General features: G+C 36.2%; 1 protein-coding gene across 1 annotated transcript in view; it reads right to left on the reverse strand.

The window, feature by feature from the left end:
• LOC145686791 (uncharacterized) overlaps positions 1–23020 on the reverse strand; it is a 759437-nt gene that overhangs the window by 203226 nt on the left and 533191 nt on the right. Inside the window, exon 9 of the mRNA XM_081760448.1 lies at positions 14381–14452. Coding sequence (XP_081616574.1) covers positions 14381–14452 — 72 coding nt within the window. The remainder of the gene's footprint in view (positions 1–14380; positions 14453–23020) is intronic.

Here is a 23020-nt window from a genome sequence, read left to right on the forward strand (position 1 = left end):
TGAAATTTTACAATTGTAAGCAATCTCAAATTTCTTTTTTAGTGTTAATCTTAGATCTTGATCTTCATTTTCAACTGTTTCTTGTAATTTTGTTGAATCTCATTTACGTCAATTACCCGATTTTGATTTAATATTGAACTTGAATTTCCAGGATATGACATATTTTCTTCGAAGAGAAAAGCATGGAAAGTAGTTAGACTGAGGTCTAGCGTGTGATAACAGCCATTTCCTTGTTGGTTATGAGTATGTGCAGGAATGTCATGAAGAGCATATTCATCGAACTAAAACAGTAATATTTTTTATTCTAGAAGGAACTATATAAACAAAGATTACGATGGTGAACGGTAGTCTTTTTCCCATACTAATATGTATATGGAAATATTTTTAATTTCTATATTTTCTTGTAATTTCTGATTAAGGTTTTTTGTCGTCTTTTACAGACATCTTGGCGACCGTAGCGAAACTTCTTCGGATAGGATATTTCATGGGGATAAATATATTTATTTTACACGGAGACAATATTTCCTGGAATTTCAGTACTATTGCAAAATGGACTTGGCTAAGCCATTGGATATTCCGTAGCTAGTTGTATTTTTGCCATCAATCGCAAAATATAGTTTCTTTCTTTTATAGTCATCCGTAGCTAAGTATGTGTATTCTTAGGTTAAATGTTTCAGTATATTTTGTTGTCTAGTGATATTGCAGTGAATGTTTTAGTGTTTACGAATCGAAATTTTATTATATGTATTTGTATCCTAATATGTTGTAATGTTTTTCATACTAACTTTGTGAAATTTGTATTTTAGTTACAGTATGTCCCAGAAAATATTTGACTATTAAGATGGATTCCGAAAAAATAAACTCATTCTGTTTCTTTCAAATAGCATGAAGCCATAAAGTTTTATAACAATTACTTTCTGTCAATTATTTCATGTGCTTGACGACTTTGGATTTTAATGTCTTAATGAGAATGTTTTGAATATATTTTGTAGCAAAGATGCCTAAGAAAGTTTGTCACAGCTGTTTTGTAGGGAATTTAGTTTTGATGTTTCAGGCCGACCAGAGAGTTGTAATACCGTTGACTATATTTTCGCGTTTGTATCCCATTTTTCTTTTACTAGGTCTTGTACATTTTGTCTTGTACAGACAAACTTTTAAGATGCTACAACAGCATTTGTATTTTATATATTTTCCTAGGTGGAAGACCAAAGTCCGTATGTTATGTTCCAGGGATTTTACTGAATATTAAAGTGTTTATATTTCAGTTAGGTATGGAAACATATATAAGTGCCTATGATTGCAGGCCTTATCAAGTTTCTAGGTTTGCATCGTAGGAAACGATCACACTTTGTATGCGTGTAAGTACGTTTAGTATTGTACATTTTTCCCACCTATGGTTTTGGTCAATTCATGACGTAATGACCGTTTATTTTTCAGGAATGTTTGGACTAGTGAGTCAAGGTAGTTGATTCAGACCTTTGAGAAACTTGCATCTACACTGTATAGTTTTTAACGTTTTATTAGTAAGTTTTTTGCAGATGGTAACCCTACAATATTTACGTTTTTTTGGAAATGAATAACAATTATTATACTAGGCCTAAGCTAATAACAATTTGTTTCAGAATTAAATCGTTTGTTGTATTGAGCATTATTGAATTAAAATCTTGATTTTCACATGCCAAGTAGATGTTATTCTGATCTTATGACGTACTGAATTTTCTTCATGCATGTCAACGAAATTACAATCTCATTTCTTGATATACAGAATGACACACAATCATAGTCAACGTCTTTCGAATAAAATCAGAAAAATAAACACACTGCTGAACAAGATTGCACTTATTTAATATAAAAACACATTTACACGTGACGTTTCGATCTTCTAGCCAAGATCCTCATCAGAGTGTACGTCTGATGAGGATCTTGGCTAGAAGATCGAAACGTCACGTGTAAATGTGTTTTTATATTAAATAAGTGCAATCTTGTTCAGCAGTGTGTTTATTTTTCTGGTTTTTTGATATACAGAAATATGCATGTTTGTTGGAATCACTATGAACGTCAGCTTTGAGACTTAAATTTACTTTTTTATTTTGGAAAAACGAGTTTTCGTTATTTCTCATTAAACTACACAAAGCACTACTTTATTTACAGAAAGGGAGACATACAGGTGAAAATCTTTGTATATTGTCAATCAATAATGTCTTTACATTTTTATTCATTTTACTTTTTCAATGATTTTCATATTTCTCTAGTATATAACGGTAATATTGAAACTTTGACAACAATTTTAATACTTTAATATGTTTTAGAGTTTTTGTTAATTGCCTATTCATTCATGTTTTAATGTTCTATATGCATATATAAATATATTCTAAAAGGAGAAATTTACTTTTATTGAGATGTTTGAAGTCAATATTTTCATGAATAGTTATAGTGTGTGTACATTTACTTCATATCATACAGTATAAAGTGATCGAAACGGAAAACTTAAAAACATTTAACGAAAAGCATTTTTAAAAAAGAAAAGAAAAATAAATTTAAATAGCCCTATGAACGCTTTCCCCGGACTTTCAGTGACAAAAAGGTCTTCACACAGGCGTTAAAAGCCATACTTCGTTTTTCACATCAGTGTATTAAAAAAAAATCTTCCCTTCTCCCCTCATTAACTTAACGACCGAAAACAACGTGGGACGTTCACCATACGAAGACAAAATGGACTTCTATATGCGAAGAAACTGGATATAGAAACCCAACTGCACCAATCATTCAAGAGGATTCTATTAATTTATGGAAAATTTGGACTGGATACTGCTCATGCAGGAACCTCAGTATACTTTGTTGCAGTAAGTGAACAACAAGTTATTTGACTATTTTTAAATAGTCCTTTTTCAGGTTAAAAACCATTGAGCTCTTTTGCACGTAAATCTCACACCATATCACAGTGTTGCCAACTAACTAATCAATGTTTTGTGAGAAACCTAATTTTATCCCAATCTTATTAAACAATCAGGAGTTCTCATCCTGTACTACGCGTGCACTTGACAGATCGGTCCCTTGTTGGGAGTCAATCTATAACCGTCACCAGGTTATAGAAGCATTTTTGTGCACGCTCTGTATATTTCGTAAAGACCGTAATTATTTTTCGATTTATACTCTATTCTGCGACGCAATAACTTCTTTCTTCGATGGGAATTGTTTTTCTTCTCACGTAACAGGACAAAGAAGTTTTTCATGGTTTATTCATATATATATAATTATAATAAACTTTGCTTTGTGGTGAAAATATTTTCGTGAGCGATGAATGTTCTCAGTGTTTCTTCCTGACTTATTAATATGCAAGAGCTATGTTCTATGGTTATTTGGAGCTGAATTAAGTGTATCTTTTAATCATTTATGGAAGTGCTGCGATCCAGAACGGCGCCAGCCACATCGCTTTACAAGTTCGTTATCTGAATGTTACCATAATGTCTTGTGCGTCGTGGCCGGTGGCCTAAAATTATTATTTTTTTTATATTCGATATGCATATACATACAGGTGATTTAACTTGAGTTTCTTTTGGAATGAACTACCAACATTGACCAGGCGATCAGAGCAGCTCGTATCTCGAACCTCTGAGTTCGAGGAATCTTACTCCATGTCTGTGAGCAGCAACCACGTCCCATGCATCGGGCATCAAGCATAATGTTGTGCTAAGGGGTATACGTTATTAGCCAGTCAAGGACCTAGTTATGGCTAGCCTCAATGAGTGAAATCCCAAGTTCACATACCTAGTGCGTCTTAGTTATAAACGCGCCCTCCAACCTTATCATTCCCATTTGGTGATTACATGTTTTTGCTGAAGACTAACGTCGACCTCTAACGATTTTCTGGAGCAGCAACCATACTACTTCGTGGTATCATCTCGATGTTACTCCCACAGCAATAATCCCCCATGTGCATTAACGGTGTGAAAAAAGCATCTATAGTGGAATCCCAATTATAATCTTCCATATAAAAGTGATAAAGGGTTATAGTGTAGTGAAAAAGCAAAGTGTGATTTTATTAGTGAAAATAATTATATATATTCAGTGTTGAGTGTTGTGATTGTTTTTCTAATACGTTATTTTTTAATAGTATTTTAATAAATAAGCATAGTTTCGTTTAACCCAGAGTGTTTTGTTGTATGTATGAATAATGTTTGTGTGCGTTGTGATCTGAATGACCGTCTGATTGTCCGTAAAGTTTTCGAGACGAGACATCCGAACCTCTCGGTGCCTAATGCTCATATCGTTGTTGAGACCGGCGGGCAATTTGGGAACAATTTTGTAATCCCTTTTTGGAGATGTCCTTCAACGTCTTACCCAGGTAAGTCCAGGTCTCCGGAAAATATTCGTTGGCAGGACAACGGAGGACAAACCCCGGAAAGCGGTGATAGCGTTACGGAAGTATACATGAACAGAAATATACTACAAACATCGCCATCAGATCCTGATAATATTTATACTGAACCTGAATCCAGGACAATATGCGAGATGGGTTATCGTCCGCCCCCCGAATTTAAAAACTATGTTCCAAGATAATGTCCGTTACAACTGTTCGATTTTGGTGTAATGCATCGTACAATTCCTTTAAGACTTCCAAATAATTAACTTTGCATGGATTTGAAATAGTAAGGAATAAACAGCAGAGGAGGCCTTAGAGTTGGTATGGGAGACAGGTTTAGTTTTCATAATAATAAGAAGACAACTTTCTCTAAAGTATTGGCTTCTTTAGATATTTCTTCCTTGTTTCTCGATTGCTGTTTCTGCATAATTTTTTCACCAAAATTAACACCATTACTCTCTTTCTTTTGTTCTAGAAACTTTTCTCAAATGTTTTTCTAGTCTTTTTCTGAATAAATATCTTGTTTGCATTTTTCTCCGTTTTTTTTTTGTTTGTTTGTTTGTTTATATACACATTTTCCTCGCCGAAATTAACACAATTGAGGCCGTATCCGGAAAAAGGGCACATACTGTAGGTTTATGTGCCCTTTTTCCGACCATCGCTTTTTCTAACATGCTATAGTGTTGAGAATAGTGTGAAAAGTTCAGTTCAGTATCTCAACACGTGAGGTCAGTAGCACAGTTTTTGTAAACACATGTTTCAGATTAGTGGTGGTTGTGAGTTTGTTGAATCATAACGTAATCTACTGATACAGTGTTCTTGTAGTTTGTGCCTTATATGTTCATTATTAATTAACTATAGTGATGGATATAACTGAACCAATTGAAAAGAAGACACGATTGATGCAAGAAACTAGAAAGTTCAAAAATTAGTAAAGTTTGAGTTGAAGAATGTTACACACAAATGTAACGTAATTCCATCAAAAGGCTTTATATTGGTTAGTAAGTGTTGTGAAAATACATGTTATGAACAGTTTCCACTTCAAGATCAGTGTAACTTATTAGACTCATTCTGTAATGGGCAAAACAAGGCACTTCAAGATGCCTACCTATCACCTTGTATGACCCTGTCGGCTAATAACAACAGTAGTAACAACCAGAAGAAACCTCATCCCAAAACTTGGTCTTCCATCAACTCCATCAAGGAGACCCGACGGGAGCTCCTGTGGTTCGAATTCCACGTTAATAAGCAGGTCCAAGTCTCATATAGCTTCGCTGCTGAAGGGACGTTAAACTCAAAAACCATCATCATCATCCATCAAGCAGAATGGCACTTAAGTTAGGTGCCAAAAGTTTTAACTTACTATTTTCAGCTCTCTGTTAAAAGACTTCATGTTATTCAGTTGGAGTCTTTTTTCCAGAAAATGGGAGGTACTCACGATAATCGTCCACGTAAGTTACATGCTGATGTTTCAAATGTACTGAAAGCCCATTTACAACTAATACCTAGTGATTTTAGCCACTATTGTGCACATAAAACAAAATTCAGAACTCATTCTTAAAAGCCTTTTTGATATGTTTAAGATCTATTAATACGAAATGACCAACAGACCGCTGAAACTTTCCTACGAACACTATCTTAATTTGCTTAAAGTCATTTTAACTAAAGGTTTACAAATCCTTAGGCAGACATGTAAATTTTGTCTGTCCTTTTTCTCCCACATACTTGTGTTTCTTAAAATTTAGTTTTGTAGTCATACAACCAAGATATTTCGTACTTTTTGAGTGTACAATACGTGAATATTTCGAATCTTAGAGTTCATATTATTGTAAACCTCACTCCTGGTTGGAAAAAGGGGACATAACACACTTACTTTATTTAACTCTCTAATTAAAACGACAATTTTTAAGATCAAACACACAGTACAGATATAAAGAGTAAGTAGCTATCAAAAACACTTATGATAAAACATGAAATCCATCATTTATATATTAAGAGCTATCACTGTTTAAAAACTTGAAGGCTCAATATCCCAAAAGCAACTTTTGACTTATGTGCCCTTTTTCCGGATGCCGCCTCAATTGTCCTTTTCCCGCTCAAACCACTTTGGTAAAACATTTCCGACATTCTTGCAAAGTAAGTTCTTATTTTGACACCTTGAACACGTATAACTCAAGCAAATCTTCTGAACTGCTCTAATCGATCAAACATCAGAGATTGCTGTCACATAGTCAAACACTACAAGTCTTTACTATCGTTTTCCCCCTCAAATATTCTTCATCTGAATGAAACCAAAACATCAAAGAAAAATGCTTATTTTCCCCTCGTGCTTTTTTCCTTGCAGGTTAAGAAAATTAGGTGCTGAGCATTTATCGAAAATCCATTGATCACCGCTTTCTTTGATACCAATTGGGACTAGAAGTGAGTGGTATTAAGCCGAGGTTTCCTATTGTAGTTAATAATATTGGGAATGGCGGTGAATGATTGAAAATAGACGATGACAGGTCACGAGGTTTGTCATTTTTAGCAAAGTCAATGATTTTTTGGGCTCAAATACGTTCATTGCCTCTTAATCCTTGAACTAAGATAAAGATTAATTTTTTCGGAACCTCCTTTTGTGTTTAGAAAGGAACCGTTTCTTTTCAGTATTTCCTGACTCAATCTGCAAACTTTGGCTTTGGGTCAAAGAAGACACGTACATACTACGGTAATTGCTATGTCAAATAGTAGAACAATAACTTCAAGGTCACCATATGCATATAGGCCCTCACTCTTTCCTTTCTTCCCTTTGAACGCCAATGATTCTTGGAAAACTCGATCCCCCCCTCCCCAAATGCAAACATTTTCAAAGGATAAACACGACGTTAGCGAACACAGCTTGTCTAGGAACTGTTTAGTGATATATTTTGTTTTGAAACAGAATACGTGAGAGGCAATTGTTCTTTGTTCCGAGAAAAAGTTACAAACATTAAAGTACCAAGGAATACTATAGGAACTCTTTGGGGGGCTGAGCACCCATTCCCAACGCCACTGGGTATAAAGCAATAGTGTTATTCCTCTTTGCTCCGATTTTAGGGTTTCCTCAGTAACTTATTTAAATCTCATTCGTGTTTGACACAATATTATGCATATCATCTTTGTCTCTTTAATTAAGTGCCCGGGATTAAAATCAGTCAATACTGAGAGCTGAATTTTTCACCTTAATGTGGTATAGATTTTAAAAAAATGATTTAAGACATATTTCGTAAAAATATTAGATTTTCATGGAATATGGCGTATAATCATTCCTAGTACTTTGGTTATCGAGTAAAATCAGTTGAGAAAGACAGAATGAACCCTTCCCTTCTCCATCCCAGTTCTATGATGACTTTTGTAAATATTGTGCGATTTTAAAAACAATATAATGTATCTGCTTATTGAGTTGTTCAAATAATTCCAAGTTTCGCAGTTTCCCATCGAAAATTTAACTAAAAGTCTATGATAACTTTCCTAAAAGATACAATTTCGTCGAATATGGAATTTTCTTTTTCAAACAATTGCCAATTGTCTCAATTGCTTGCACTTGAAATGGGCTAATAATGAGAATTCTACTTCACCTCGATTTGAGATAACATAGAACTCGAATTATCCTGAATATTTACTAGAAATACGAAGATTTTTACAGAACGTTGTGTGTATTTTGTCGGAGGTGAGAGACTTACGTCTGTGGTTTGGGGTTAAAATTAGTAAGAGGAAGGATCGCTTGCCTCAATCATTCATAGCATCAATATTTTAACTTAATTTTCTGATAGTGACTAACCTTTAACCCAAGAAAACCCAGGGGGTGCCTCAGAGGCACCCTGGTCCACTTTTAATGTAATTATTCTTAATAGATGTTTCGTCGCTTGTCTTCCGCTCTAGAATTCTCCTATCTCTTTGGGATATGCCCCCTGATTGACTTGTTCATACGTTTTCTTATATCACTTCAGAAAAAATAGGGTTATTTTTTATATTGACGTAAAGGCCCAAAGGTGCCTCGGAGGTCAATTTTTAATGGCATTATTCTTAATAGATATTTCGTCCCGTGTCCTGTGCTCTAGAATTCTTCTCTCTCTTTGAAATACACCCTCAGATTCCGTTTCCTAAGCATTTTTTACTTTACCTAAAAAAATAGCATTTTTATACTAACGTAAAGGCACAAAGGGTGCCTCTGAGGCTCCTATTGAAGTAGGTACTTTTCTAATTATTTTATACCGTTCATTGTTTATTACCATTGACAAATGCTTTCATAGCAAAGTAGGTGACTAGCTTTTTCTATTAATGACGAAAAATACAAATGGTCGCGGTGAGTTCAGGTAGCTTGTATATGCAGCAGGGAGCATCAGAGGCACTCCCTGGTCCTTTTAAGGGTAAAATTAGCGTGGGCTTTCTCGGGTTAATTATAACGTTGAGTGAGTGCTGCAGCTTTCCAATCAACTCCCTGAGATGGAGTTTCAACGTGCTTTCAGCAGCGAGAGTATAAGAGTCGTGAATTTTAAACTTGAGTCCGATACATAGTAATAATTCTTTAGTTTCTTTCTTTTTTTTTTTAATTCCAAAAAGCACTTTTCCAACTTCTAACTTTTCTTCTTCCCGTAATGCATACTTTATCCATTGGTACGCCGACACATAATGCCAAGAAACTGAACTACAATGCCGTAACTACCTTCTAGAGCACCATTACTCCAAGACAGGTTATTTCTTTTGAATTACAATTATTAAAGCATTTATTAAATTTTAATCTACTACATGATTTTCAAAGCTTAACCGACAGTCTACCATCTTGATTAGACATAACAGTGACTACTACAGGTAACTGTGGCAAATGATTTTGCCTGTGAATAAACATGTTTCCATTGAGGTGCGGGAAGAATTCCCTCGAATATAACCATTTGCATTTTTACTTAGCATCAGTGTTTTCGTTTCACTGACGAGAATAAAAGGATTTCTTACTGATGCAATTTTTCTTAGTTTGCACCAAGAGTTCAGGCTATCAAAAATCGTAAATAAAATTATTATTATTATTATTATTATTATTATTATTATTATTATTATTATTATTATTATTATTATTATTATTATTATTATTATTATTTGTATCAGCGATCATGTAATAGACTGTTTCAAAATCACAGATTTCATGCTTTTTAAAGTGACGTAGGCAAATCATAGTTAAAGCAGGCAGATGTTTTTCCTAAAGGATTTGGGAATGTTAAATTCATTTTCACCGGTTGCCAGGCTCGATCTGTCCTCATTTATGTGCTACGGTGCCATTTTCCAATACGGCCGTCACAATTTTCAAACATTTAAAATTCATGAAACTTCATCATCTTTGTGTCAAATTATATGTTTTTGTGGCTAAAATAATTCAAATCTGCACTCCATTTTGCACAGGAGTGACTGAGTTTTATGTTCAACCATATTCCAATATGGCTGCCATAATTTATTTCAAACCTAAAATCATCTTTGTGTTAAACCTTACGCTTTTGAGGCTGAAGAAAAGGCAAATCTGCCGTCCATTTCTGCATAGAAGTTACCAGTTTTGACATTCTGCCATTTAAGAACACGGCTGCCATCATTATTAAAATTTTACAAAGCCCATCAAAATTATTATGACCTTTACATAAAACTATATATCTATGAGGCTATCGATCAATTATTACGAAAGTATTTGACCTATAAGCATATGAGTTGAGTTTTTTGAGTTTAACATACGTTTCAGGAGCGAGGCTATATGAGACGGGACCTACTAATTAACGTGGAATTAGAAACACGCGAACTCCCGCCGGGAATCGAACCCGGGTTTCCCACACCAAAATGTAAGCATTTAATAGTCAAACTTGGTAACTGGTATATCTTCAGAAATTTGAAAATTTGCTATGCTAACTTAGTCTGTTTACATGGTTCATGCCGACTATGACAGCTAGTGAAAATGTGTGGCTCACATCAAATCATAAGTATACTTTTATTACTTTTTAAACAAGCAAACAAACCAACGAAAAATTTAAAATAGAGAAACAGTTTGCAAAAATTTTTTAGTTGGTATATTACTTGATATAAATTAGCAGTAAGTCCCATGCGTCATTTTCATGCCAGTTCTGGTGGACTTGTATGCAGAGAGTGCAGATTCTCCTGTTCACCCGAGCACAGAGAGAAGGCAACTAGCAACTTCACCTGTAAGCATTTCATCAAGTGTTGCCTATTTTCGTGAGGTACAATCATACACAGTATGCAAAGTGGAGGACTGTGTATCTATGTGTGATACACCAGCTTCGAGGAGAGGTCAGGGCTGATTTTGAGAATGGTAATTTTGTTGTAAGAAAGAGCAAGACAGAAATTCAACCAAGTAGACCAAACCCCAGCAAGGAGTGAATGAATAGAAATAGGCAACAAAAATGGTGGAATTGTTGGGATCACCAAGACATCATCAGCTCTCAGTCGATGGACCCTTTCATACAACCTGTGAAGTCACTTGACTACTGAGACAAAGTGTATCTATGAAATTGAACGGGAAGATTCCCTCGCTCACAATGAATGCAACAAAGGCGGGCAGAAACTGGACCTTAAAGATGAAGAAAATCTTATGAAAACCTCCAAACATTCAAACTATTTGCTGAAAATCCACCTGAACATCTGCAAAATATTGCAGCAAACGACATCGTCACTCAGCAGATTGAAGACAACCTTATTCTTGCTTAATAGAAGGGCTAGGAACAGCTTTTTAAATTTGTTGAGGAGAGGCTTTAGCCTGACTCTAAAGTTCCTTTCAGAGATAGTTTACCAAAGAACATGTATCTGACCATTGCTTCTCTCTTTGAAGTGGAAAGGAAAAAAGGTCAGACAAGTGATCATAAAGTACTCCAAGCAACAAGAAGTTCTAACCCCTCATCATTGCCATAAATGCTACAAATGCCAATCTTAAGGACATACTGAAGCATGAGCTGACTCCAGCACCTCCTGCACTTGCAGTAAATTAATGGTGATCTACGGATAGGACAGAAGTCACTTCTGATAAATACTATGATTGGTGAAACATTTGTCCTACAAGCATTGATCCAGCAGATTTGCAGCAGCAGCCTGCACTGATAATTGATGGCCAAGCTTACATACTCGCATTGGGAAAGTCCTCGAAAGCAGATACCTTTGCTGACGCGTTTGTTTCCTGTTACTTCAAATTGGAAGTGTATTCTGTCGCTTAGACGTTGTGCGTTGTGTTTGATAAGTACTTTGACATATCAATCAAAGAAGATACCTGGAAGAGAAGAGCTAAGAATGTAGCACCAGTGAGGAGAGACATACAAGACAGGTATGTTCCTTTCCCAAAAAACTGGGACAACTTTATAGCTATGAAAGAAAATAAATCTGGCTTGGCAAATTTTCTGTTTGAACATATCATTCTACAGGCTGTTCCAAACAAAGTAATTCTTGTATCAGATGATTTCACTGATGAAGAGCAGGTTAAAACATCTCCTCTAGTCAATACAAAAGAGCTGGAAGCCCGACTCCAGGAAGCTGACACACGTATGATTTTCCATTGTATAAAGAACCATGCTTCCTCTATTGTTGCATCTGCTGGAGACACAGATGTATTTGTTCTTCTGTTGGCTCATTTGTCAAAGATATCATATACGAAGATCTGGATGAACTCAGGAACATCGAAAAAAAGAAGTATATTCCAATTCATTATATTGCATGTCAGCTTGATGATAATGTAATTACCAGCTTTCCATTCTCTAACAGGTTCTGATACTACACCTTTCCTCGCAGGACATTTAAAAAAATGTTGGAACTATACATAGCAAATCCACATCTTTTATCAAATTTTGGTCAAGGAGATCTGACTGACCAAATATGTACTGATGCAGAACAATTCATCTGCAAACTTTATAAGATTGACACAACTGGATTAGTGAACGACGCATGATCAGTACTCTTTACACTAGGACGTCCTCTGGAATATCTTCCACCAACCAAATATGTCCTCTCTTTTCAAATCAAGAGGGCATACTATCAAGCATTAGTGTGGTATCGAGAAAATAAGCAGTACCTTGTTTTGACCCCACCTGAGACTGCTGGATGGGAAATCAAGAACGGCAGTTTTATTCCTACTTTAACATCCCTGCCATCGGTTCAAGAGTTTTGCATTATACTTATCACCTGTAGTTATACAACATAATGCAGAACGTCTAACAGCAACTGTAGAAGGCAAAACTGAAATGTACTGCTGCTTGTAAGTGCAGCATGAGCCAGGACGTCTGCAGGAATATTTTTAAGATATTATGTGGTATGCATTCACTTATTAAAATCAATGATTTTTCCTTCCTAAAATTTAATTATTTGTAGCTATCAGATCCTGTGTGTAAATGTGCCTCTCCATTGTGTCTCACAAATGTCTGATTTCAAGATAACAGTACGCATCATTCCAACCACATTTTTCTCAATTGTTTCAAAGAGCATTTTGTCGAAGTAAAAGAAATGTTCTCTCTACCTCATTCACCAGAATTTAATTCTATGCATCATTATATTAGTGGAGAGGTCCATGCAAACATACAGTATTGTAATATCCTATGTAATGTCGTAAACAAGCAATTCCACGCATCAATGTTTACAAACACCACCACATGGTTCGGCAAGAGGATCTGCCACCAGAGGGACCTACAATCACATGCAGACGACGGCTTCTGGCATCTCCCACGGAGCAGAAGACGACATCGGAGCAGCAGCGCCACCGCCACCCAAAGGACCCTATAAAATGGATGGACGAAGGCAACTCGACACCAGTTTTCTGGTGACCCTCCTTTAGTCTGCTACGGGACTCTTGGAGTAACCTAACCCTAGGCCTCTAGTCTGCTACGGGACTACGCCTATCCTATCTCCTGGCTTAGCCTGCTACGGGGCTCTGTCTGGGAATCCCAACCTCAGCCGCTTAGCCTGATACGGGGCTCTGTTGGCCACTTAACCTGCCTCTGCTTGCTACGGAGCATTGGTTCCTTAATTCCACTCCTCTTAGCCTGCTACGGGGCTCTGTTGGAGATCCTGTCTGCGACCTTACGGTCAAAGACCACCTATAACTATCTTTGATTCTAGAGAGATTAATTTGTACAGTGTTTTGTGAAAATACTTTTATAGTGGAAGCTTTTATAATAAAACTGGTAGTGGGAGTCGATTCCGGACGCTCTTTTTATTAACTGCTCTACCCAAAGATCCTATATAAGACAAAGTTTTACAATATGCTGTCTTCAGTACTTCAGTGCACTTATATTTCGACAGATATTAAATTAAGGCCCGGTAACCACTGAAAATGAATTTATCATGCCCTAATCCAAAATGACGGCAGCCATATTGGAATATGGCCGAATAACAAAATCAATCATCCGTATGCAAAAACAGACAGTAGATTCAAAATTTTCAGCCTCAAAAACATATGGTTTAATATGAAGGTGATTAATTTTCACTAATTTTAAATTTCGAATGATCATGGCAGCCATATTAGAATACGGCTGAACATTAAACACGGTCACTCCTATGCAAAAATAGACAGTAGATTTCAATTTTCCAGTCTCAAAAATATATAGTTTGACGTAAAGATCATTAATTTCCATGGATTTTCAACTTTTAATGATCATGGCAGCCATTTTCGAAAATGGCGCCATAGCGCGAAACAGAGGACAGATCAAGCTTGGCAACCAGTAAAAATGAACTTAGCATGCTGAAATCTTTTTGAACAAGACCATCTGCCAACTTCGACTATTAAATGTTTACGGGTAACTTCTGTGAAAATTGCACTACTTAATAAAGTGTCGAAATCGATATAAAAAACAATATACTGGACACTCTAAATATTCATATATTTTAAATTTATATATTTCATTTGCAATATATACTATAATTAATAACTACACTTAATTGTAATATGTTAATATAATCTAATGTATATTAGTTTGTTATCGGCGATGGTTAGTTCAAATTTAGTTTGAACATTAAAAGAATTTTACTCACAGTGTCCTGAGATTTGAAAGATGTTGAAATGCTTCAGGTAGGATGACATCTATAAGGTTCCCTCTCAAGTCGCTGCAAAACAAAAAGAAACAGGGTGAATAGAAAATTTGAGTTGACAACAAATAATTCAATTAAAGTTAAATTCTTATTAGCAGGGACGTATGCAGGGGATGGATTCTAGGTGTCTGCCCTGTTGAAACTCCGACTTTGTAGATTTATTGTAATTTCCGGGGCAATTTTACAAATGTTAATGTAACTTTGTAATATTCGATTTCCATCTCCTAAAATTGAGTTTCGATCCCCCATCCAAAATTAAAGTTTTAGGCCCGCCGAAATAAATTCTTGTGTACGTCATTGCATATTAGCAGTAAAACTTTTAAAAGAGGATTAGTAGGTACACATCAACTAACAACATATGTTGTTACCGTGATAAGGAGTTAGCCAGGCGATTATCATCGAAAGGCGCCAAGATAGATGGATAATATTCAGGCCCCTATCCAGGGTGGCGTACGGGGCCGGGCCCCCCTAAATTTTGACTTATAGTATGGTTGAATTATAGTATGGTTGCATCGCCCCGCCTAACTTCAGCCGAGCCCCCCTACATTTTGGGGCTGACTACAGGCCTGACAATATTACCTTTATATCTCAACATTTAAGGGGAAAACAATTGGCTTTTAGACTTCCCAACTATGCTATAAATAAGTGTCGAATGTCTTTCGAACAGCTCCATCTATTCGTTTGTCAACAAGTATCAGAATAAAAACGGTAATGATATGGACAAACGTTTTTTTCTCAATCGATTTAGCGTCGAAATAATAGGTTCCATCTTCTCCGTTAACCCTTGAATCAAACCAGAAATGATTCAAATTACCGATTTGTGGTTTAAACGTTTATCGCCAACGAACAAAAACGGAAACAGCGGGAAGCGATTTTTGGATGACGATTCTGTCTCAAAAACAACATAACATATGACTATCCACAACACTACTAAAACTAAAGTGCTTCAAATTTACTATTACTTCCGGTTCCGGATTCCATACTGATTTTCGTAGAGCAAAAACGGCAAAAGACATCAAGAAGCATCTTTTCGCAATCGACTCAGAGTCCTAACAACAGGTTCCGTTTCCTCTGTTAAAGCTCTACTCAAACCGGATGTGATTAAAATCAACCAATTCTAGTTTCAACGTTCATCACCATAGAATGAAAACAGTAACACATAGTGAAGATATATTATATATATATATTACAAAACAATTAAGTGAATCAAGACTATAACCTGACTATTCAAAAAAAATTTTCGAAATTGAAAGTAGTTCAAATTTAATATTCCGGTTTCAATAATGATTTTTATAGAGCAAACCGGGTAAGAGATGTCGAGATTCGGTTTTTTTGCAATCGATTCAGTTTCCCAAGAAAATATTCCATCTTTTCCGTTAACCCTCTATTGACGCCGAAAGTAATTCAAATTAACCATTTCTTGTTTCAACATTTTATCACTATAGAACAGAAACGGTAACGGATACCGACAGTTTTTTTTTTCTGGAATCAATACAACCTTAAGAGTATACATCATCACAACTCTCAACATTATATCGAAATTGGAATTGGTTCAAGTTCAAGAGCGCCCATGTTGTGGTTTCCAAGGGAGGGAGGGGGGGGCAAATATAAGCGACGTTTCAAAAATAGTTTCAAATTTTGCTGTAACTAATGTAAACATTCTATTGGATTTTCGATATTCTGAAGTACAACTTCCTCTAGGGGGGCGAGCGCCCCACCTTGCTCCCTGTTGGGCGCCCTTGTTCAAGTTACTAGTGCCTCTGGCTTCAATACTGATTAATCATAGAGTAGAACCTTCAAGAGATACAGAGAAATCTTTTTTTCTTTGTAATCCATTTAGTGTCCTAAGAGTAGGTTTTATCTCCTCTTTAATTCTCTACTGAAACCAGAAGTGGTTGAAATTAACAATTTTTGGTTTCAGTGTTTATCGCTACGGAACAAAAATAGGAAGGTTAGCAAGCAATGAGCTTTTAATTGGAATCCAGCATCTGAGGAACAGGTTTTATCTTTGATCTCATTAATCCAGTGGCGTGTTTAAAATTTTGTTTCGGGGGGGCTTTGCTAACTTTCGGGGGAAAGGGCTTTGCCTGAAAATATGAAAATTCTGCAAGATATTTCATATACTTTACTATAGTAAGTAAGGTTTCTGGGGGGGCTATAGCCCGAAAGCACCCCTAAATACGCCACTGCATTAATCTATTTCGACTAGTAACTATAGATGTACCGTAAGGCGGGGTTATTTTGCACAAGATTTAAGGAATTTTAAAGAAAATCGCATGTAACTTACAAACGTCTGTATTTTAAACATACAATAGCTACAGATATAAAGAAAATATCAGTGCAAGTTCATTAGTAAACATTCAGTATGACCATAGTTATTGAAATATAAACTTTGGTGCAAAGTAACCCAATAAAGGGGGTTACTTTGCACAACATACAATAAAATATGTACAACATACGAAAATAACGCTTCTGTCCAATGTTTTCCCTTCAGTATTAATACATTTTATTTCTAGACAAACCGCATGCAATCTACAAATATTGATATTACAATGAGCGTACTGGTATCGATTCTTAGTGAATTACCAATATATGAAAGAAAGTTATATATTTACTAGTACCGGAACGGAAACTACATTCTAACAGTTCACCATATGTCTAAAAAAATGGCAACTCAGGAACAGAAAAAATCGTGAACTGATTTGCCTCGTTTTTTTCCTTATGTCCAAGAATATCATTCCAACCGTAATCAGTGGACGGGGTTTGGGACTTTCAGGCTGAAGTCTACTCAAATTGCATGATTTCTATTCTAAAAAAATCTAATGTTAGTCATTCCTATGCGTATAAGCTTCAAGCCCCCTCAAAAGTCTACTTATTCCTAAAAAACGAAGCCTTTGTGATTAAAGCCCCTCTCAAACTATTTTTCTGGACCCGCCACTGTTAACAATTTATTTTCCAACAAGAAATTCATTCCGATATCTTCCTAAATCGGAAATTTACTTAAATTTAGAATGCAGGAGGTTCCAATACTAATAATTTCTTATCTAAGCGGTATTTTGGACAGGTGCAAAATATCCCCGATTGGAGGCTAAAACCACCTTCTCCCAGTTTTACTTTTTTATGACTTTAAAACGTTACACATTTCAGTTTCAACTATTGAATCAAGGTCTCATTATACACAGTAGTATTCTACGAAACTGGCAACTTTGACAGGAATTCTTGTACGTGATATCTTTCAAATTTTGGCGGCCGTTAAAGAGACTACTTTCCATATTTCTACAACAACAAACTCTCTGGGAAATAAGAACTGATATTAACCGCCAGCATTATAGCCAAAATACAGTTAGATGTTCTATCCTACGGTGGCAGTTGAAACTTCCTCTTTGCAGTTCATGGTTTGCCGATAGAGCACTGTGAAACTTTTTTCATATTTTGTACAAAGTAACCCCTAATGTGCAAAGTACTCTATCGGTAAAAGTTTCACAGTACTCTATCGGTAAAACCATAGGCATTCAATACTCTTACGGTACTACTTCAAGTTTGAGTATTGAATGTATACACGACTCCAAAAGTGCATTACCACCTGCAATTCTGCTTTTCCTACAATAGTAGGCAACCCAAAAGAAGCCGTTGGCTTCGTTGAGAATTAGAAAGGCGTTGAACAAAACCAATTTTGTTACAAATATATCAGTGTGGCAAACTGCATATAAGAGAATAAAATAAATTGTTAAGAATGACGGTTTTATTATTGTGGGGGAAATGGATGACATAAAAAGTTACAAAATGATCTTACTTAAGCAGTTGAAACAAGATCAATGGTAAGAAATAGATATAAAAGGAAACCAGTTGTTTTCCTTTTTCAAAAAAAACTCGTAAATTTTTTTTAAAAAAAGGTTACACAATGTAAAGGTTTAATATAAACGCCTAACAGCACAAGAACAAACATCCACAGGAAACGGAAAGAAAGAGAAACACAGACTAAGGGACACCATTGGTGTAGCAGACTTGCGGAACTCTCATGCAAGATAAAGAGAGGGGACCCTACTTGTAAACCCAATTGTTATAATTATATTAATTTATTATTATTATTATTATTATTATTATTATTATTATTATTATTATTATTATTATTATATTGTTGTTGTTGTTGAATACTCGTTTCATTTTCAAAGCTCAGATTCTGCCTAAGAGCATGTCTGCATATAGCGGTCATGTGTGCAGTTTTTGTCAATGAGAAGTCTCAAAGGCCAAATGGGATGGAAATCTCCGAGAGAAAGGAACAAAAAACTTTCTTATGATAAATTCTAGGTCAAAATTCGAAGCACGTGTTTTTGACAGGTGCTTTTTCTTTTTTTCTTCTTCGGGAACAGAAACGTTTTGGCGCCTAAGAAATTACAGTATATAATACAGTATACAGTTTTGTACACGTAGATGCAAATAACTAATGCCTCTAATAATCCTTTCTTTATTAATTGGACTTCCTGCCCAGAGCACCGCGGAGGTCATGTGCTTGTTGGTTAGAAACCTCTTGCCCGATGCAGCGTTCAGGTAGGATAATATCTCCTGTCCAGTGGAATGCATAGATTGGTAAAGGACGTCTTGCCCGTAGCAGCGCAAAGATAAGGTTATGGAGTCTCTTCCGCCCGGAGCAGCTTGGAGAGATAGGTAGGATATGATCAGTTAGTGACTGATGTATTCTGCCTCTGTGCGTCCTCTTTTATAGTCAGTTTTGGAGGCGGTGCCTATGGAAGGGTTAAAGGGGTCCTCTTCGTAACTCTTCGTCCTCTTGTTCGACTTTCCGTAACATATTTGTTATGCCGTTCCTACTTTCCTCCTCTGCTTTAGGCGCCTGCTCCTTTTGATTAAATAACCTACAGCCGCTATCACTGGGTACACTTCATCGCCACACATTTCTTTATCATCTACAAACCTCTTGTAGTGCTGAGACTACTCTGGCGTGAGAACAAAGTTGCCACTATTTTTATCCAACCTGTGTACATCAATCATTTCCTTGCTAAACATGTATAAAAGTTTTAACAAGAAAGTGTACAAATGTATATAGATTAATGAAGTTTCTTTTGAGCTTCGGTGTGTGCCCGATGAGTACGCTTCTGTTAACAGTTAATGTTCAATCTTTAACATATTTGCATAATGTATTTTCCATCATTCTTATCCTCAATGCCAATTAGTCAAAGTTTCTTTCTTAAAAAAATCGCTAAGTCAAAACCCAAAATTTTGAGGATCGTAATTCCGGAACCAAAGGTCTGCACAGAAAAACATTTTACATTCATTCTAAGTTAAGATCCATGTTAAATTTGGTCAGATCGAATCAGTTCTGCGAACTGCCTACGATATATATTCTGTTTTTAGTTGATTTTCTAAACAGAAAACAAAGCTAAGGACTTACTTTCTTTCCGCAAAAAAATGGGCGGACTTCAGGAGGTAACACCCTGTGTTCAGTATGCTGGATATCATGTATTAGAAAGATTTGATGTAACCATTAATTATTGTATGGTTTGGACATCAATAGAACGCATATAGACTCTCTGAGATGTAATATTATTTAGGCCCCGAAACTAACTACTGTCGATTGCGGCCCCAAAATACATAATTTAGGAAGAAATGAGCAGAATCAGGTGAAATTTGATAATGAGAGTAACAAACGTTAGAAAGGTCGTTACTGAAGGGTGATTAATAAGGGAGAAAACATAAATTAAATTATGTACTGTATATGTTTGCGGAATGATCCGATATGAGGGGATAAGTAGAGCATAATCTGATATTGTTTCAGTCCCACTGTGTTATTAACTAACTTAGGATATATATATACTGCCGTAATGAAGAGAAATACATATATGTAGAGCGAAAACTAATAAGATGGGAGTTACATGTGAGAGAAATGTAGTGAATTGAGTCAAAAATTTGGGTAGTGTTTCATGGTATAGGAGCAAAAATTTGTGAAATTTAGGGAAGAAGTTTTGTATGTGATTATTTGGGTTGTATAATAAGGTAGAAAAACGAAATATAAAGTGTGCTGTGCAAAACTTTGCGACATACACAACACATATGTTTTATGAAGTATGAAATGTGTTTTCCCACTATACTCATTTATACATATATTCACCGTCGCTGACGAGTCTGCTCCCTACAGACGCAGCCCATCTTTCCGGCTCGGGCTTCCTGCTCAGCTGCTGCTCTGACTCGGTTAGAAAGCATTCGTGAGTTTTAGTGGCAACCTAGCACAAGTTGGTTCATGCTTAATGAACTGTAGTTGTTATGAAATATATCTATACACTGTATTTATAATCAGCCGCCGTGAAGACAATCTGCGCCTATTAACTTAGCTCCTTCTTTAAGAAATACTTTCTAAGGGATTAAGAGTATATCTGATGCTGAAAGAAAATTAATTTGTAACTTTTAATGTCTTAGGAACATGTTTTGGTGGGAGACTGCGCTCCCAAGCGGCCCTTAAACACGCAAAAAGGAATGAGTTCAGTTGAGTTGATTTTTAGTTTAACGTCCTATTCAGCAGCGAGGCTATATGAGACGTGGACCTTCTGATTAACGTGGAATCCAATCCACATGAGCTCCCGTCGGGAATCGAACCCGGGTCTCTCACGCCAAAGGCGCATACCCTAACCGCTTAGCCACGGAGGAGCTCACAAAATAGAACGGTAATATCAATCACGAAATTTAGTAGCAGTTTCGATGCTATATCCTCCATCGCAGTGAAAACTTCACACGGCTCGATTAAATATTGACTTGCGCGATCGTAACGCGTCCGTTGCGATCAATTTATGACAAACGACACTAAATGTAATTTGTGAAGTGATTAACATTGATATGTTTAATTTTTCGTAAAGTAAATTTGGGAAGGAAGTTGAAAATTTTGCGATACACTGCAATAGCAAAGTTGGGAAGACACGATATCTAATCGGCTCCAAATTATTTTATTCATTAATGGGTAGTACCGTGCAACATTTAACAGTTCCAAGCCGTGTTGCCAATTTGGGGGTAAAGTCGCTAAATCTAGGAAATATGACTTTTAGAATAGCGACAAAATATAATAAATCCGATTAGCGACCTCTTTGGTGATTTTTAAATGACGATTTGGCGACTTATTTACAATTCTATCAATTTTTGTGCTGTGAATAGATGAAGAACTATTAGTTGATAGCAGTTTTTGTACGTTTGTTTTCTTTTTACTTATTTGAATTAGCCCAGACATCAATGAGTTCGGCAAATATGCAGACTACAGACGTGTTAGACCCTCACCTCAAATTATTAGACCCTCACCCTCGAAAAATGCGAAATCGATGTTGAAGTCCTAATTTCGGAGTTCTAGAACATGTAATTTAATGGTTTACACCACCAATGTAGGATCCTTCATTTATTTACTGTACACTAGAAGTGGTAATATCACCGTCGAACAGCAAATAGTATTAGTAGGGGGGAGGAAGTTTTGAAAGTGGTATTTCAGTTGTAGACAGCTATTGAGGTTTCTAACAACAATCTGGAGTATTGTGGTTGCAGTTGTAAGCAGTTACCACGTTCGGATACAGAGAGGCGATCGTTCCCCCAGAAGAGAAAACTTTCATATTTCATATATAAATAAAACCCGTCCCAGAGTTTGGAGCTCTTAAAAGTAGCTCTAAGTAGCAGTATTACAACCCACCGTCCCCCCAGAAGAGAAAACTTTCTTATTTTATATATAAATAAAACCCGTTCCAGAGTTTGGAGCTCTTAAAAGCAGCTCCCCCAGAAGTCCGTTCTGGATCCGTCCCTGGCAGTTACAACATTCAAAGCGTTCAACAGTTCTAATGCGCCAGTTTAAAGTGATCTTGACGTATTTTGTGTATTAATCTTTTATTCTTTGAAGTCCTGTAATTACGGCATAATTTGAAAAGCCAGAGACCTTTCTTCGCGTAAAGTGGAAGTTGTCAAAACACTTTTGGGGGAAGGAAGATATACACAACGACAAATAGCTTTCGAGTTGGGGTAGGGGAAAAATCTGCGAGTAAAATCCCCATTGCGATGAACAAGAAGCATATGTATCAGCAAAATAGGTTTGGAAAGTGTGGTCGAAATCCAAACCTATCGCTAAGAGGTATCCAAAAACTAAAACGATTGGCTCTGGGAAACAGAAACGTAACTTATAGAGACTTAAGCGTAAAAATGGCTGAGTATGGTGTAGATAATTTGCCTGAAAACGTTCGAAGGATTCTTTGTGCTGAAGGTATAATAGCACTCAGGCCAAAAAAGAAAGCAAAAATTACTCCAATCATGGCAAATAAGCGCCTCGAATAGGCACGAAGCCTAGAATATTGGACTGCTGATGATTGGAGAATAGGTGTTTCAGTGATGAATCATGTGTCTTCTTGTCTGATGAATGTTCACAATATGTGCGACGTCGACCTGGGGAGGAATTCAAGTTGGAATGCCTCCAACACACAGTGAAGCATCCTACTTCAGTCATGGTCTGGGGTGTGATGTTTGTCTTCGGGCTAGGGAAACTGCATATAATAGAGGGAATAATGCCAATACAAGCATGACCAACACCTACATGTTCTTCAAGAAGAACTG

Source organism: Thermobia domestica, chromosome 5 (genome assembly GCF_964235325.1).
Source record: "Thermobia domestica chromosome 5, izTheDome1.hap1.1, whole genome shotgun sequence".
In the NCBI taxonomy this organism is placed as follows: domain Eukaryota; kingdom Metazoa; phylum Arthropoda; class Insecta; order Zygentoma; family Lepismatidae; genus Thermobia; species Thermobia domestica.